At 31.0% G+C, this 18,652-nt stretch overlaps 1 protein-coding gene across 1 annotated transcript in view; it reads right to left on the minus strand.

The window, feature by feature from the left end:
- The window catches only part of LOC145259176 (uncharacterized), a 22,778-nt gene extending 16,229 nt beyond the window's left edge, over window positions 1-6,549 (minus strand). The window contains exon 1 of the mRNA XM_080116934.1: window positions 6,172-6,549. Coding sequence (XP_079973060.1) covers window positions 6,172-6,375 — 204 coding nt within the window. The 5' untranslated portion in view covers window positions 6,376-6,549. The remainder of the gene's footprint in view (window positions 1-6,171) is intronic.
- Window positions 6,550-18,652: the final 12,103 nt, after the last annotated feature.

The following is an 18,652-nucleotide window of genomic DNA, read 5'->3' on the forward strand; positions in this document are numbered from 1 at the left end:
AAAAGAGATTACGAGAGGAAGGAAAAAGAAAAGAAAGAAAAGAGAGCAAGGACATGTAAACAAACGAAAACAAAAAAGAAATAAAAAGATTTTACAGTTAATATTCAAACTTGCATTAGTAAATCAAAATAGCGAAAATAAATTCCAATGTTTTGAAATAATTTCAAAATCACAGCAACAAAATAATTAAAAAACCATTTCAAGTAATTTATGTTTAAGGAATAATTGCTTATTAAAACAGCCAAATATTTGTTATCAAAGTGTGTGAGTCATTCTGTCTATTCAAAATGGATTCAATTATGTACGATGTGTTATTGAAGCATATTAAGTTATAATGACGGATTTTTAATGTGACAGCCAAATAGTAGTTAAGCTATCAAATGAAACTTTGTTTCCGACTAGAAAATGTTCATTTGCTACTGTTATATTGTGTTAGTGGTAATATAACAACAAACTTCGCCTCAAATTCATTACATTCAAACTTGGTTTATTAAATGTTATATGTTCAATAAAATGTTCTATGTTCAATAAAATGTTCTATGTTCAATAGCCAGACTCTTTTGCTTAGATCCAGTATATGATCCCCCCCCAAAAAAATAAAATAAGAAACACTAGCTCATACTAAAAGAATATAAGTAACTCACTTTAGCTGACTTTTCTTTTTAGGTGTTTATTTAGAAATGTCTTTATATATAGACATACTACTGAATCAGATTATATGGTTTATTTTAAATACATTATAGCGATTTTTTTTTAATGGAATCGCCCCAGACAAGTAATGAAGCCATTCGATATAAAGAGATTAAAAAAAACAACAACAACAAAAAAACTAACCAATGATAAATGTTTGATAAATAGGTTGCAATCTAGAAATCAGCAATAGTTCCCCCTTTGTCAAAAACATCGCTTATGTAAAAGACAAAATAAGGGAAACGAAAGGAACGAAGCTACTGAAAGTAAAGACAACGTTCAGTCTCTAATCTCTTTTTAACAACGTGAGTTTATTGTGATGGTATAATAATAACAAATATAAGTTGGTTAGTCAGAATCAAATTTTAACTTGCCAGTTTAAATCTTATTTAGGTCCAACATAATTTTCCCTTTCATTTTTAATAATTTGCTGCTTACGCAAATTAACAATCTGAAGATAAAAGAACAACAGATTTAGGGTTAAGGAACGTGTCATTGGAAAATACCAACCCAAGAGAAAGAAATCATTATATATATATATATATATATATATATATATATATATATATATATATATATATATATATATATATATATATATATATATATATATATATATATATATATTAAATGAAAGATGACGAATTGTTTTCTGTTATGTATAATATATAATATAATAAATTATTTTCTTTTCAGTTTGGATTTAGATTAACTCCAACAGTGGGGTATTCTGATAAATGGCAATATTTTGGGGTTGATAGTTTGATTGACTCTCATATTCAACAAGTCGTTGACGTTGCCCCGCCTCTAAAAAAACGTTTAAATAAAAATTTTAGAGCGGGAAGCAAATGACATTTAATTCGGTTGTATATAATTATGAGTAACAGTTACGCAGAGAAATTCACTTTGTTAAAATAGCAGAATGCAACATTCGTTTTTTTTTTTTTTTTAAATGTTATCTGCCCCGGATGCTGTGAATCTTGGTTGTTTATTTTATTTATTATTATTTTTCTTTTTTCGTTTTAGTAACGTTAAAACCCAAACGCGCACGAGAGAGTGTGTGTGTGTGTGAGAGAGAAAGAGAGAGAGAGAGAGAGAGAGAGAGAGAGAGAGAGAGAGAGAGAAATGCAGACAAACAGACACATTGAGACGAGGGGGGAGCGATTAATAATGTCTCCAAACGAGGATTTCCCCCATTGATCAGAAAAAATAAAACAAAAAAAATAATAACAAAACAAAAAACAAACAGAAAATTTAAGTTTATTCGTTCGTTGCTTTCTTCTTCCATTCAAAGTCGGGTGTTTTCCTTTCAGTATGGGAATTCCGTGACGAAATATTTGCGGAATAAACGAGATTAAAAAATAAATACATAAAAGAAAATGGAAAGTACTATCAACTTTTCACCTATATATCATTTTGGCAAATAAGTTATTCAATTCTATTAAGTAAAGTTGTATTTTCAATGCTTTGTCTCCTCCTTTTCGCTAGATTTATAATATATTAACAAATGTATTTGGACGATGTTTTTCTACGAATATGCACTCCAGGTTCGATCCCAGATCTCGTTATGTAATCAGGCGATCTGGATATGAAATGCAATTTTTTGTGCAGCCACTAAACAAACAGAGAGAGAGAGAGAGAGAGAGAGAGAGAGAGAGAGAGAGAGAGAGAGATTTTAAAGTTGTATTTGCTATAATACGTTCAAAGACTTTATACTTATGCAGAATACGAACGATGATAAAATAATAAAGTTATTGAGAAACTTATAAATCATCAGGTCTTTTTATAAAAACCTATCTGCACTTTCACCTAACAATTTAATAAACGAAAAATACTCTAAAAATGAAATGGAACTTTAAATTAATATAAAAAAATAGCACAGTTCGTATTCTGCATAAGTATCGAGGGCTTTCTCTTAAGGAAGAAATGAAGTATAAAAAACAACAAAAACAAATACAGAAAAAAGGAAATTATGTAAGGAACTGGTAATGAAAAAAAAAAAAAATCTTTGGATTGCAATGAAAGCCATACATAGTTCTAACAATGTGTGTGTGTGTGTGTGTGTGTGTGTGTGTGTGCGTGCGTGTGTGTGTGTAACTGTGCACCTCTATGGACACGCGTCGCATTTTTTTCAGAAAGTTAGAGAAAATGAGTAATTAAAATGTCGGTTTCTTTTTTCTTTTCCTTCTTTTTTTTTGTCGAAAGGAAAGACTTTCAGTTTAGAAGAAAAAGAAAGAGAAATCATCAAAGGAAAGAAAAGAGGAAAGAAAGAATAAAAAAACCTTCATTTTCTTTTGTTGTTGTTGTTTTTCTTCAGTGCACAGCTTAATTAGCAGTTACAAAAAAAAAAAAAAAAGAAAAAAGAAAACAAAACATTTGAGCCCGTTTTGAAGTTCGTCCGCTTTTTACGCTCCTTTTCTCGTTCATTCTTTTCGTTTTTTGTGGACGACAGCGAAGAAAAGGAGATAATAATTACGGGGAAAAATGACAACTATGTAAACCTGCTTTTTTTTTTTTTTTTTTTTTTTTTTTTTTTTTTTACAATTCGATATTACATTTTTGAAAAACTTCGGATTATAAAAGTGGATCCAGAATCAAGTTTTCTCTTTTTCTTCCACACTCCCGCTCTCTTTCACCCTTTCTCTCTCTCTCTCCCCCTCTCTCTCTATCTCTCTCTCTCTCTCTCTCTCTCTCTCTCTCTCTCTCTCTCTCTCTCTATATATATATATATATATATATATATATATATATATATATATATATAAACATAGCTGTTTAATTTTTAGAAAGGATAGTCAGTTTCCTATGTAACATTCCCGAAATCCCGAAACTGCAATCGTAAACGCAATTATTTTGTGAAACGCCGCGGATCAAAAAATCAAACAGCATTTTACGTTAAGCTTACAGAGAAATTTGAACTCTTTGCTATAAATTAAACGAATAAAATTTTGCAAAAGCTTTTTTTTAATCTAAAAATGTTCATGTTTAATTGATAATAATCGGACTATGGAATTGGCAAGACGAGTTTTAGTGTTGTCTAATTTAACAATTTAGATTTAAAATAAAACTATTTTTTTTGTAAAATTTCTTAAAATTGAAACCTATAACATAAAAGTAGAAACTATATTCAAATTATCATAAATTTGGTAATTATTAATTATTAATTATTAATTATTAATACACAAAATTATCATAAATTTGGTAATTATTAATTATTAATTATTAATACACAAAATTATCATAAAATTGGTAATTATTAATTATTAATACACAAAATTAAAATTATCACTTTAAATAATTTTCCTTTTCATAATTTAAAATTTGTTTTCTTAATTTTCAATAATTTTACGTTAATTTGCAGACGTGCTCCCTCCAATGTCTTTTTGAATTTGCTGAATAAACAAGAATGAAAACGATACATTCCGCAAATTTTGCACAGAAGTTGAGAAAGGGGTTTTAAGCGTTGCAAACATGGGAATGGGAACATCAAAAGTAACAAATTGACAACAATTGAAAAAGCAAAGATATGTGAATAAAGAGAGAAAAACAATACACTCACTGCAAAAACAATACACTCACTGCAAAAACAATACACTCACTGCAAAAAACAATACACTCACTGCAAAAAACAATACACTCACTGCAAAAACAATACACTCACTGCAAGGAGCAAGAGAACAAGGGAACTAATGACCGTGACAAATGTATTCGACAAATGATGTGGATTGTCATAATTTATAATAATGAAAGAGGAAGGGTGCGTGATGATATAAAAGAACCAGAAAAATTACAAAACTTAAAAACGAAAAGCTGAATCATTGCTAGAATGAAAAAAACAAAGAGTAACTAGAGGAAAAAGCGCAACAAAATGAGAAGCAGTCACACAGATGATTTATAAGATGTGCTGAGCTAAAACGTGGCTATGAAAAGGACACTTGAACCAAAAAACGGAATCCCTACCAACAGCCGCATAAAATAATACGATCAGAATGAACTATTTTAAAACGAAACAAAAAAAATAAAAATAAAATAGAATAAAAGTGCGCGAACACAACTAGCAACACAGAAGAAACATTACACGAAAGCAAAAAACTGAATTATCAGCGTGAATTACAAAAATCGCAAAATCTCTCTCTCTCTCTCAGTCACTCTCTCTCTCTCTCAGTCACTCTCTCTCTCTCACACACACGCGCGCGCAGGTGCAAAACACGATTGTTAAGATTACAAAAATGGTGTGAACGGTAAAGAACGATGAAGTGAGGAAAGAGAATGCAATCCTAACCTCAACTGGGATTCCTCGGAAAATGCGATTTGTGGGATCCTCAAATTCCAGAAAGAAAGAAAAGCAGTCGCCATTAGCAGCAAGAAATCAATGGTAAACGATTGTTGCATTAACGCAAGAAGATTTTAAACGCATATCAAAAAATGCAAATAGTACTGGAAATCAGAGGAGGCTTTTTGTCAATCAGAGTCCAGGAAAAACTCGCGGATAATTATTCGGGTAAGTAAAGTAAAGTAAATAAATAAATAAATAAATAAATAAATAATAATAATAATAATAATAATAATAATAATAATAATAATAATAATTATTATTATTATTATTATTATTATTAAGATTATTATTATTTATTTATTATTATTATGATTATTATTTAATAATAATAATCATAATAATAATAAATAAGAAAAAGAAGGAAAAAAATGACAATAAAAATAAACAAGTAGTGATGTTATTCTCCAATACAATAAACTTAACGCTAAAGTTTTGTCATAAGTTGTAAACAGTAAGTTGTCAAATTCATCAATGCAATAACGAATACGTTGCGCAGTGCGTATGAAAGCCAACAGGTTGTTAGAAAGTTCTGTCAACATTACTGACAACTGTTGCTCTCTTTTTTTCCTTCCTCTCTCCCCCCTCTCTCTCTCTCACACAAACATATATATACGTATACGTATTTATGCGACTATTTGGTACCTTTCAGGCCCCTTAAAATGTTTTTATTATTTAATGTAACAATGAGCGCAAAGAGGGGTTTATAAGAAAAAGCATACTTGTTCTACACACACACACACACACACACACACACACACACACACACACACACACACACACACACACACACACACATATATATATATATGTATATATATATATACACAAACACACAGATATATATGTGCGCGTATGTATTAATATAAGAAAGAGAAAAAGTACAGAGAAAAAGAGCGCAACAAAAAGATTACGTTTTTCTTAACCCCTCAACCCCATATATTCATATATGCGTTAAATGCTTTTTTCGCGTATGACAATTGATTTTTCACCGTTTTCTTTTTTTTCAAACGTTTACACGTTACTTATATTCGAATCTACCACAACTTGACATTTCCGCTTTATAGAATTCAGAGAATTTTGCAAACGAAAACAATATAGGAAAACGAAATCCGTCGTCCAAGAAATGAAAATAATGATTTACGTACCCGATGCATTTCAAAAGTTTCCTTGTATTTAGCCAGTGCCGAGGAAAAGGATGAATTGCTGTTGCTGTTATTATTGTTATTACTGTTGTTATTGTTGTTATTGTTGTTAGTGTTGTTGTTGCTGCTTGTGTTGTTTGTGTTATTCGTGGTCTTGCTGCCATTTGACGCAGGTGCGCTGATTCGAGACTCCAAAACTTGGGCCATTGTTGATAAAGTCCGTTTTTTTTTTAGTGTCAGTTGATTGTTTTAAAGTTAATTCTTTTCCCCTTCAAACGGGGAAAATATTTAAAAAATATTTTGCAATCACTCAAGTTATCCAGAAAGGATTAACAGTTATGACAATTGTATTTTCGTGATAAAATATTTTTTTAAAATAATAATAATAAATAAATAAATAAAATTCCAAAGTTTGTTCTGGTCAACTTTTCTTTTTACTCCGTAAATTGCAAAACGCAAACAAAACTTTTTTTTTACTGAAAAAAAAAAAAAAAACTTTAAAAGTTATAGCAGGTAGTATTTGCTTTTGTTCATATCAATATTTTTTATGTGAATATTTGTATGTATTTATATTTACAAATATCACATTTATATTTGGGTGTCCACATCAACTGTTAATGCTGTAAGTCCGATTCGCATCTCATAAACTGACAACTAACCAAATCTTGGTACTGTTTTTAATGCAAGTACAGAGTTTTCAAGGAAGAGCCGTCGCTCGAGCGCGTTTCCTTGATTCTGATTGGCTCGTCTATTTTTAGAAGCTATATAAATGTCTCGCATCGGCTCGCTTTTCTACAAACGTTCCTTAGCCCGCGAAACTGACGCAACTTAGCTGCACGTCTGCTCTTTTTTGCCTGTCAGACGTGGGCCTAATATCTTTCCTGTTTTTTTTTTTTTGCTTTTTTTTAATACGTATATACCGAGAACTTTCTATAGGTATAATAGTTTCTTTTTGCCCAACTTAACGACAAGCCGTAAAAACACACACGCAAATAGTGGAACCACGCGCACGTAGGCGCAATCACTTAGCAAAGTGTTATTAAAAAGTAACAAAAAGTTCCGGTACTTTTTTTTTTTTACCTAATATTATTATGCATTGCTTATTGATTGATTGGTTTTTTAATTAATTAATGTTTTTATAAATATTTAACAAAAATTTGAAAGTTTATTTATTTGTTTTTTTTTTGGGGGGGGTAACCTTTATGTCTAGAATTATCAATTCTCGATAGTTTCCAGAACTTTAGTTTTATTTATTAGACCGGTGTTGGAACAAGGTCGTTTATATAAGAGCACGTATTAAAGCAATACATACCCGATAATACTCTATGATACTTGATAATTTTGAATAAACGTTACTATTAGCGACATTAATTACATGCACTAATACAGTTGGGAAATTAGTCCCCCAAATATTTTCGTTTATTCACTTGTGTTAAAGATTTATTATTAATATAATACGTAATCATTTTAAGTCACATTGTTATTGGTTGTGAGTAAAGCAATACGGGGTCTGACAGTAACTTTTACAAACTTTATCATATTTTTTTCTAATCAATTATAAATACGAATTAAAGAACGTGCACATAACAAATTAAGGCGACGACTGAAATAACTACTACTACTACTACTACTACTACTACTGCCATTACACACACGCTCGTGTGTGCACACACGCAGATACACACACATACTCACGCACGTAGACACATACGCACAAAGTAACTTTCTCAAAGTAGAATATTTTTTTAGTATTTGTATCTATCTTTATAAAGTTAGATATGTTTATGCGTATGTACAAAATTTACATCTAAACTAATTAACTGATCATTATGTGTTTTTGAACCGAATTGCTAACGAGTACATTTAGTTTCATTTAGTTTACTGCAAAATGATAGGATGGGAACGCTTCGTGAAAATTCAAATCCGACATTTTTGCCAAATGTTTAACAATGGCTGTTAGACATTAATTAATAAATATTTCTCAATTTTCAGTTTCTTTCAAGAATTTAAAAATCCCTTATTTGAAAACTTAAGCGTTGCAGAATTGAATTTTCGACACCAATTTTAAACACGATTCTCTGAATTTCAATGTCCACTTATTAAGTTGAAATTTTAAACATCTAAATAAATAAAATAGTTGGTGTATGTATGTGTGTATGTCTGTGAGACAATATTTAACCGATAAACTCTTAAACTACTGGTCACATAACACTGAAATTATCAGGAAATACTAATCAAGGATAATTTATAACGATTAAATCTTTGTTTGGATGCATAAATAACGCGTACAGAAATATGTCGGCAAGTTGAAATCCAAAATGTCCATTTCAACTTGTCGACATATTTCTATTACTTTTGTGCATGCGCAAATTCATTCATAGGTTGAAGATGTGTACTTTTAAATCTTTCTTATCTATCTGCTCAAACGGTAGGAAACGCGGCTAGAGCGCTAAATATTTTGGTTTCAATTCAAACTGATGGGGCCCCAAGTCATTTTAAAAAAATCTTTTGAAATTGGTTGGTTGGGTGGTTGTTTTTGTTTTACGGCATATCAACCCTTTTCAGGTTATTTAATGCCGAATCCAAAGAAGAAAATTTATATTTATAAAACATATTTGTTGTTTTCAAGTCCGTTTCTATTTAACCCATAGTTGGGACCCTAACAGGTACTACCACTCCGGGTCAGAGTGGACCTGGGAGTAATGGCAATTAAAGGGTGGCTCTACACTCCTCAAAGCCCGCAAGCTGGGGCCTCGCCACTGGATATAGTTTAAGGTCATATCCAAACCTTGAAATTAGTTATATATATATATATATATATATATATATATATATATATATATATATATATATATATATATATATATATATATAACTACTTCATTTACTCACATAAAATTAATATACGAAAGTATAGATTTATGCGTAAACTTTAAGTATTTACTTCAAAAGTGCTCAATACGTAGGTAGAGCTAGTCAGTAATTTATAATATATATATATATATATATATATATATATATATATATATATATATATATATATATATATTCTGTGTGGCTTAATTCCCATATATATTTTTATAACTTACTACGTAGCTCTATTTATGTATTGAGCATTATGAAGTAAATACTTAAAGTTTACGCATAAAATAATACTTTCGTATATTAATTTATGTGATTAAATGAAGTAGTTTATATATATATATATATATATATATATATATATATATAATATTCGATAGAGTAATAATACATTCGAAATCTGCATGAATTAAAATATTTTTTTTAAATCTGCATGAATTAAAATATATTTAAGCGTATTTTAAGAGCGGGCAAGGCAGAGCTGCCACCGCTAGTTCAAGAATAAAACCATGTAATGGATTTTGATCAAAATTGGAATAAAAATTCTAGACGTAAGGTTTAGTATCCTTCTATCTTAACTAGACATTTTGCCGTTGAAAACGGGTAAAAATTATAGCCTGTTAATTTAGAATTGATGCTTTATGCCAAATATGGTTATTTTTGCGTTCATTTTTGCATTAAAATTGTGCATTGGACGCATACCATAATATTTAGTTCGCTGCACCTTATCATAGGAAAGATCCATATAAAATTTCACTGAATAGTTTTCGAGAAAACTGCTAGAGTAAATGTGGTATTGTGGTGACTAATGTATATATTAATATGATAGCGTGCGTGTTATTTTGTGTGTCACGCGTACATCGTTTTTCCTCCGAATGACTGTCGTTTAATTGTTATGACCTTCCATTTCCTGTAATAAATACTTTTACCAAGAATTCTGCATAAGTTTTGGTTTTGGTTTCGATTATAGCTGAAGGAACTTTATATATATATGTGTGTGTGTGTGTGTGTGTGTGTATTTATATTTATATATATATGTGTGTATATATATACATATATATACATGTATATATATATGTGTGTGTGTGTGTGTGTGTGTGTGTGTGTTTCGGTTTCGGTTCAACCTAATGCACCCAAACCATATGGATATATTTTTTTTATTTTTGAAATTACGACTTTATAACATATAAGAATCAATAGAGAATTTACTCTATAATAATATATACGAAATCTGCACGAATTAAAACATCATATTTAAGCATATTTTACGACTGGGCTATGCCGGGTGTCACTACTAGCTTAGATAAACACTTCGCAGTTTTACCAAAAAAAAGCTGCAATAATATACGCTGAGCATCCACAGGATGCCATCATGAATATATATTACATACGAAAAAGTCCGCAGTGAAATTTCCACAGGTCCTGCCAGTCCTTATTAATACTTATAATACTTAGTTCTCTGCATTGTCCCTAATTTGTTATACTGTATTTTATTAAATAAATCGTATACACGTTTCGGTAATAAAAAAAAAAAGACAGAAAAATATACTCTTGCCGCATTCGTCCTAATAATCGTATAAAATCATAGAAAACATCAATATCATTTTTCATGTATAAATTGATTTTTTCGATGATTCCATCGTTGACTTTTTTTTTTTTAAGTGGACGATTTTTTTACGAATTTATTTCAGGCGAGGCTACATGCTTTCTCGCTTTTCCTCATCACTTGGAATGGCTTCGTCAGGGGCTACAAAAAAGACACGTGTTATATTATTTCAAATATAAATTTTCATTTTAAATATAAGAAAAGCTCCGTTTTTGCTCAATAGTGTAGGGCTCTATATATACTGCTTTATTTATATTATTTATAAATAAAGCAGTATATATATATATATATATATATACATATATATATATATATATATATATACCGTCTGTCTATATATCTATACATATAAAATATATTTTAGTCATCGACATACAGACCTGTTTCGTTGTTTCACAACTCATCAGTGCCGCTAGACTAACACCTCTCCCAAGCCGAGGATCGAACCTAGAACCGTCGTGATGACAGTCGGCAGTCATACCCCCTGACTACGGAATCGGTGGCTGAAATTAAACTGTCGGAATGCGTATTTAAATAAACATCCGTCCGCTACTCGTAGAGGGCTCAAACGTTTTGTTTGTAAACAAATTGCGAGCTTCGCATTATTTCAGCTAAATTAAGTAGCGAGTAAGATAATTTACGAGAGCGCTCTACCAAAGAGGGGAGCTTTATAAAATAAAATATATTTTAGTCATCGACATACAGACCTGTTTCGTTGTTTCACAACTCATCAGTGCCGCTAGACTAACACCTCTCCCAAGCCGAGGATCGAACCTAGAACCGTCGTGATGACAGTCGGCAGTCCTACCCCCTGACTACGGAATCGGTGGCCGAAATTAAACTGTCGGAATGCGTATTTAAATAAACATCCGTCCGCTACTCGTAGAGGGCTCAAACGTTTTGTTTGTAAACAAATTGCGAGCTTCGCATTATTTCAGCTAAATTAAGTAGCGAGTAAGATAATTTACGAGAGTGCTCTACCAAAGAGGGGAGCTTTATAAAATATATTTTAGTCATCGACATACAGACCTGATATATACTGCTTCATTATAACAATATATATATATATATATTTATATATATATACATATATATATATACATATATATATATGCATATACCGTCTGTCTATATATCTATACATATATACTGCTTCATTATAACAATATATATATATATTTATATATATATACATATATATATACATACATATATAGTTATAAATAAATCAGTATATATATATATATATATATTATATACATTATAGTTATAAATAAATAGGATATATATATACATATGTATGTATATATATATATAGTATATATACCACTATATATATATACATATATATATATATATATATAGTATATATATATAGTATATATGCCACTATATATATATATATATATAGTATATATGCCACTATATATATATATATATATATATATATATATATATATATATAGTATATATGCCACTATATATATATAGTATATATACCACTATATATATATATATATATATATATATATATATATATATATATATATATATATATATATATATATATAGTGGTGGATTCTTATGGTTTAGCCTTTAGTCACTAAATATCATTTATAGATAGTTGTCATAATTAACATATGCGAACATATACACAAGTTATAGGTTAAACAACGTTATGTTTTGCAGTTTTGTATGCGCATGAATGTAGGTTGTACCCTAACGGATACGACTTTGATTTCGATTCTTGCTGATTGTTCCCACGTCATTAAAAAAAAACTTTTGAAATCCTTACTGTATACTGAGTACATTCGAAATCTGCATAAATTAAAATATTATATTAAAGCGGATTGTATGACCGGGCAACGCCGGGTGTCCTGCTAAAGCTAACTCCTGCATTGATAGAAAGTTATTTTATATATAAGCTCTAAATAAGGCAGTTACTTCTCTAAACATATATATTATTAAATAGAATTGCATTTCCACATTTAGAGCTATTTGAAGTGGGATGCCCCCCACCTCGGGTGAATGTGGTATTTCGGGGACTAATAATAATCATCATCATCATCATCATCATCATCATCATCATCATCATCATCATCATCACGGATAAATTCTTCCTTGAACTTTTTGGACCTTTTACTAGAAACACAGTGTAAAACATTTCGGGGCTATTCTACAAGTTATATAACATAATACCCTAGAGTAAACATGGTATTGTGCAATGATTCTAACCCATATAAGGATAGTTAAGTACGTTATCGTCGGCAAAATATGATGAACCATTTTGTATTTTATTTTTATTCTACGTCAAATAATGCAAAGTCTAGTATCTGTTCTAGTGCTACATATACATACATCTGTTCTGTCGTCGGTCAGTGAAAGACAAATCCTTCTAGACTGAGAATATTTTTGTTTTTGCTTCAATCTAGAGTGTGACTTTTATATCCGCATTAATAATCGACCTTGTGTCTAACTCTGTCCTAGTTGAGAGGAAATAAATTTAGAGAGAGGAAACTAAATTTAGAGAGAGGAAACTAAATTTAGAGAGAGGAAAATAAATTTAGAGAGAGGAAATAAATTTAGAGAGAGGATACCATTGATCCTTCACTCCCCACATCCTTGTGCCTGATTTGTTCACATTCTATATGTCTATTCTTTTAGCAATAAATATAACACATCGACTATAACCTTTTTAACCCTTATTCTCGAGTGGCTTTCGGGCCTTCATAAGTGGTGACTGACTCTCTTGAGTAAAAAAATCGCTACATCATCATCATCATCATCATCATCATCATCATCATCATCATCATCATGTGCAGCGATGTATTCTACGATAGTGATTAAATTTGTCTTCAACGTACTTTTATAGTGCTTTAGTAACATCATCTAATGTTAGCCTAACAGTATAGAAACAATATCAGGGATCTATACGCCCCCCCCCCAATTCGAAAACAATTATTTATAAACAAACTAATGCATTTCTTGTTTGTTTTGTCTTAAATCGCTAAACTTCAAAGAATAATCAAATTTTAATGAAAATGTCAACATATATATTAATATAAAAAAAATTTTTTTTCAAATTTAACATGAGGGCGATGTTCAAAATGGCGGAAGTTTGACAGAATTTAAGTGTGGTCCAAATAACATCACGTGGTAACATTTTTTGTGTCATTTTATATATAGTTTTTATTGCAAAATGCGATAATTATTATAATTATTTCCGAGCATATTTTCAGTAAGAAGACATTAAATAAAACTAAGAAGGTCTCCAGAGTTTTGCTGAAAACATTGTTTTCAAAGCGCTGAGGCACTATCGGCGGTAGGTGGCACTGATTATGTACATAGGTCCACTGAATAGTAAAGGTTATGTTCGTTTGTGAAAATCTATGAAACACAATCTCATAAAAATTAGGAAATAATCAGTTTCTAACGCGTATGCATTAGTCGGATAAAGTAGAGTTCAAAATTGTCCAAAATCTCATTTCTTAGTCATTCTAATTAGTTAAAGTGTCGTCATAAAAATTCATCCTTTTATTTATTTGCGGTGATTTTAAATGCCACCTTTTCTTTTATCGTAAATTGAACTCATTTATAAGAAAAATGAAAATAAAATGGTGAGGTACACCCAGGCTTAAACAGGGGATTATTCGGTCTGTAGTCGAATGCTCTACCACTGAGCTACCCCTCCAAATATCAATAATTCGGGGGGGGGGGCGTAAGAAGAAAGACTTTGCTAAGATTTTATTATCTCCCTTGTCGGTGTAACATATAAACATTCCCTTGTAAAAATCCTTTATTATGATCGAAAAAAGAAACCCAACCTTTTTTTTTTAGTTAGATGGTAACCACTTATCAAGGTTCGGAGACCAATGAACGATGAGTATTGTCAGGTAGTTGGTAAGACAATATCAGTCAAGGTTAAAACCTGGGTAAGGTAAGATTATATAAATGGACGACTCAATAGAAATTTAATCACATTAGACTTGAAGGCGATCATAGACAGCCGTGAAGGAGACAGACGGTATTGTGTTTCACGGAAGAACAGCTACAAGGGAGAATCCTTGATTATGGAATTATGTTTAGTTTTAGATATAGATAGAGCATGCGGAATGTTGTTGACAATTTTTCAGCTAGGCGAGTATTTGTTGTGAATATTTTTTTAGAATGGACCATAGATTGGAGCTTACTCGAACACTTACCAAAAAAATATAGATAAAGTAAAGAACACTTACCAAAAAATATAGATAAAGTAAAGAACACTTACCATAAAAATATAGATAAAGTAAAGAAACTCGCAACATCTCGTCAGTGAGAAAGAGGGAGTAAGGAGGTGTAGAAGTCATCGCTCTCTAAATTTCGAAGATGGTTCTGTACCTTATTAAGGCAGGAAAAGGTGTTTTTTGAAACTCCGCCCCAGATGTGACAATAGTACTCCATCTTAGACCGTGTTTGATTCTTGCGTCGGAAGTGAGGTACTTTCTGGAGCATTAGAACGATCCCACCATTTTTCCACCATGATTTTGCAACAGGTTTTCCAAATTGTGAATGTATTAGATTGTTAGTGTCCATATGTAATCCATGTATAGTGCGGGGGTTTTATGCAGATTTTTGAGTTGAAGAGGTTTCTTGCTGATAAAAGACACTAAACGACACATGTTGAGAATTATTACATATTTAGCTATCAGTAATGAACCAAAAAAAAATATTGTTAATAAAATTGTAACCTTTTTGAAATAAAGATGAAAAAGCCTGTATGTTTGTGATAAAGCGATATTAAAAATATTTATAGCTCTACTATTGCACTATTGAGTTATCTTAAAGAACTTTATGTTAATGAATATTTTTTTCTAATTCGTAAAAATTTATGCTTGTATATGTATAAATCTGCTCCTACAGTTGAGCTGCAGCCTATATTAGAAAATTATAGAAAACAGTAAAAAAAAAAAAAACATTAGAAAATAATGTTTCGCAAGGTGGAGATGCCATGCTTATTGAAAAATATCGGATAAAGGTTTCTTGAAGTAATTGACACAAGCTGTGCATTCATTTATTAGAAGGATTAGATTGTTTTCCTATATGGAAATGTATCCAAAGTAATAAAAATGAAAATAGTATGGAACACCTGAAGTCACCGCATTATAGTATATAACATGAACTTGTAAAATAACTATATGCAAAATTTTACAAACTAAAATCATCGGAGAACCAAGATGCTTAAAAACTTTTAAAATATGCTGACTTTCGTGAACCATTTCAATAATAAATAACGTGATTTAAATTTTTCTTTTTATTGCACCAGGGAATTACACTATGAACACATAAATTAGACTTATGCACTTGTAATAATCTTATATACAGGAAGTTAAATGGGATATATATATATATATATATATATATATATATATATAAGTTAAAGTAAAAGAATTTAAGAAAAAAACATTTTTGTAAAAATAAATTTAGCTCACAATACAGAAATATTTATACTTAACAAACCAAGGTTTACTTTGAAAGACCATAAAGAAGACATTGATACCAACCTCAAAATAAGACCAATTGCACCTAGTATATCAGATATAGAAAATGACGATTTGGGATAGAATCATATCTAAGATTAACAATAGGACTAAATTGGTATACTGTCTTTTACCAAGAACATAGATATAAGTGAAGGGCGTAGATTTGTGCAATTTGATATAGATGCATATCATCCATCACTTTTGGATAAAGCTGTATATATGGCTAAAAATACACTGATATTACTTAATTAGAAACTAGCTATGAGGAACTTAATGGTATATGATGAGAAATTATGTACTCGTAAGGATAGCTAGATGAATTCCGATATTACTGTGGGTTCTGTGGATTAAGTTGAAGTAATGCATTTGGTGAGCATATATATATATATATATATATATATATATATATATATATATATATATATATATATATCTTCTAGTAAAATATAGTTAATTAAAACACGGAATATTATAATGATACGGATCAAACATCAGTTTATAGAAAGTCATAAAATACTCAAGTGAGGATTACTCTTATAATTAAAATAGAAATAAAAAAGAAACAATATATTATCCTACAATATGTTCTTTGCCAAAAATTACAAAACAGTAAATACAATAATATAAAGCTCGCAAATCTTTTAAACAAGGAGGAATGCATTTAAACACACTATATTTTCAGTAAGTAAATAATGCTCATTACAGTTATACCTAGTGTGACATATCTCTCTTCGTCCATTTGTGGCTGTGTATCCCTTGAACTGACTTTCGGCTGCACTTCAGTGCTCTCCAACCGATCCCTCTCTGCAAATCTTTACACAACACGTAATCGTCGAGTTTCTATGTTTGTTATACAGTTGAGTTTTTGGACAACACCACTGTGGTTAAGTAATGCACCGCCAAACTATCTTGGTTTAGCCCTTCAGATTAGGGATGGACTTGCAATTCTGTGGCTACATCGTGTTTGTTCTTCTCGCTCCCAGAACAAACTAAACTCTTTTTCAAAATATGACCGCAGGAAAACGTTATTCCGTCAACTCTTGCCAATTCTCGTTCTAATAAATCGGAAACATCCTGTAGGTGTCTACATCCGTTAACCTTTGGATGTGGCTCCATAGCCCCTTCCTGTCACAACAGTCATTTGCAGTTGTGTTCGTGACAGGTTTTGAACTCACATTTCTAAATCTAAAGCTAGTCTACTAAAATAGAACCCCATTATATAACATTAGAGATGCTTAAATGTTCGTGAACTGAGCTAAAGTTTACTAGGTGCATGATGAGTATGATGCGAGATATGGAAGTAGTAACACCAATACAATTCTTCTTCTTCTTCTTCTTCTTCTTCTTCTTCTTCTTCTTTTTATTATTATTATTATTATTATTATTATTATTATTATATTATTATACTATTATATTATGATATTATTATTATTATTATTATTATTATTATTATTATTATTATTATTATTATTATTATCTCATCTGACTTAGATCCTTCAATCTCCTTTTCATCACTTCCCCTAACTCTGAGACAATGGAGCCAGTGAAAGGAGCAGATGTATGGAGAAGTGGTCATGAAGTTCGAACTTTGACTTTTGTAGAAAAAGAAGTACTTCAGAAGTTAAGAGAGGTTCTTCTTAGAGACGAGATCATAGACATTCCAAGCATGAAGAGTAGTGGTAGGCGGAAGGTGAAAAGCGACGTAAAAATAGTTCAAGGAGTAATTCACATCATAAGAAAGAACATATCGATTACGGAACTTAACAGGCTTCTGTATGCAGCGTCATACGTTATTGCGAATCGTCCTGGCTTATTACAGAAGAAAAAGGAAGAAATGAAGGATAGAAGGCTACACTGGCAGAGGCGGCTTGAAGAAAGTATTAAACGGTCGCGGAAAGACATTGGTAGAATCGAAGAAAGGAGTTAAACTAAGACAGAAATCCAAGGACGTACTTGAAAGGAGGTATAGATGGCTGGAAAAGGGAACGATGAACGTTCTAACAATGTTGAAAGAGAAGATCCACACTGGTGGTATGAAAATTCGGAACTTTGTTGGAAAAAGTGTTGCATTTCGGCAGAACAACCTTTTCCGGAACAATCAGTCTCAGCTGTATAAAGAATTAGATGGTAGTAAATAGGCGGGAAATAACAACACTCCAAATGCAAAAGATACCAGGAAGTTCTGGAGTAGGATTTGGTCTGTTGAAGGGCGATATAATAAGAAGGCTAGCTGGTTGGGAGAGGTCAGAGAAAGGCTATCAGAAATGCAGCAGATGAAGAACGTTGACATAACCATCGATGACGTTAAGGCTGGCATACGAAGGATGACAAACTGGAAGGCACCTGGTCCAGATGGAGTGATGGGCTTCTGGTTTAAACAGTTTCAATGCCTTTATCCACCTATAACTGCTGCCCTGAAAAAGGTCATAGAGTCGGGAGATGTCCCTGATTGGCTTGTGAAGGGAAGAACAACACTGATTAGGAAAGATCACGCAAA

Source organism: Euprymna scolopes, chromosome 34 (assembly GCF_053919585.1).
Source record: "Euprymna scolopes isolate OS-2025 chromosome 34, ASM5391958v1, whole genome shotgun sequence".
Taxonomy (NCBI): domain Eukaryota; kingdom Metazoa; phylum Mollusca; class Cephalopoda; order Sepiida; family Sepiolidae; genus Euprymna; species Euprymna scolopes.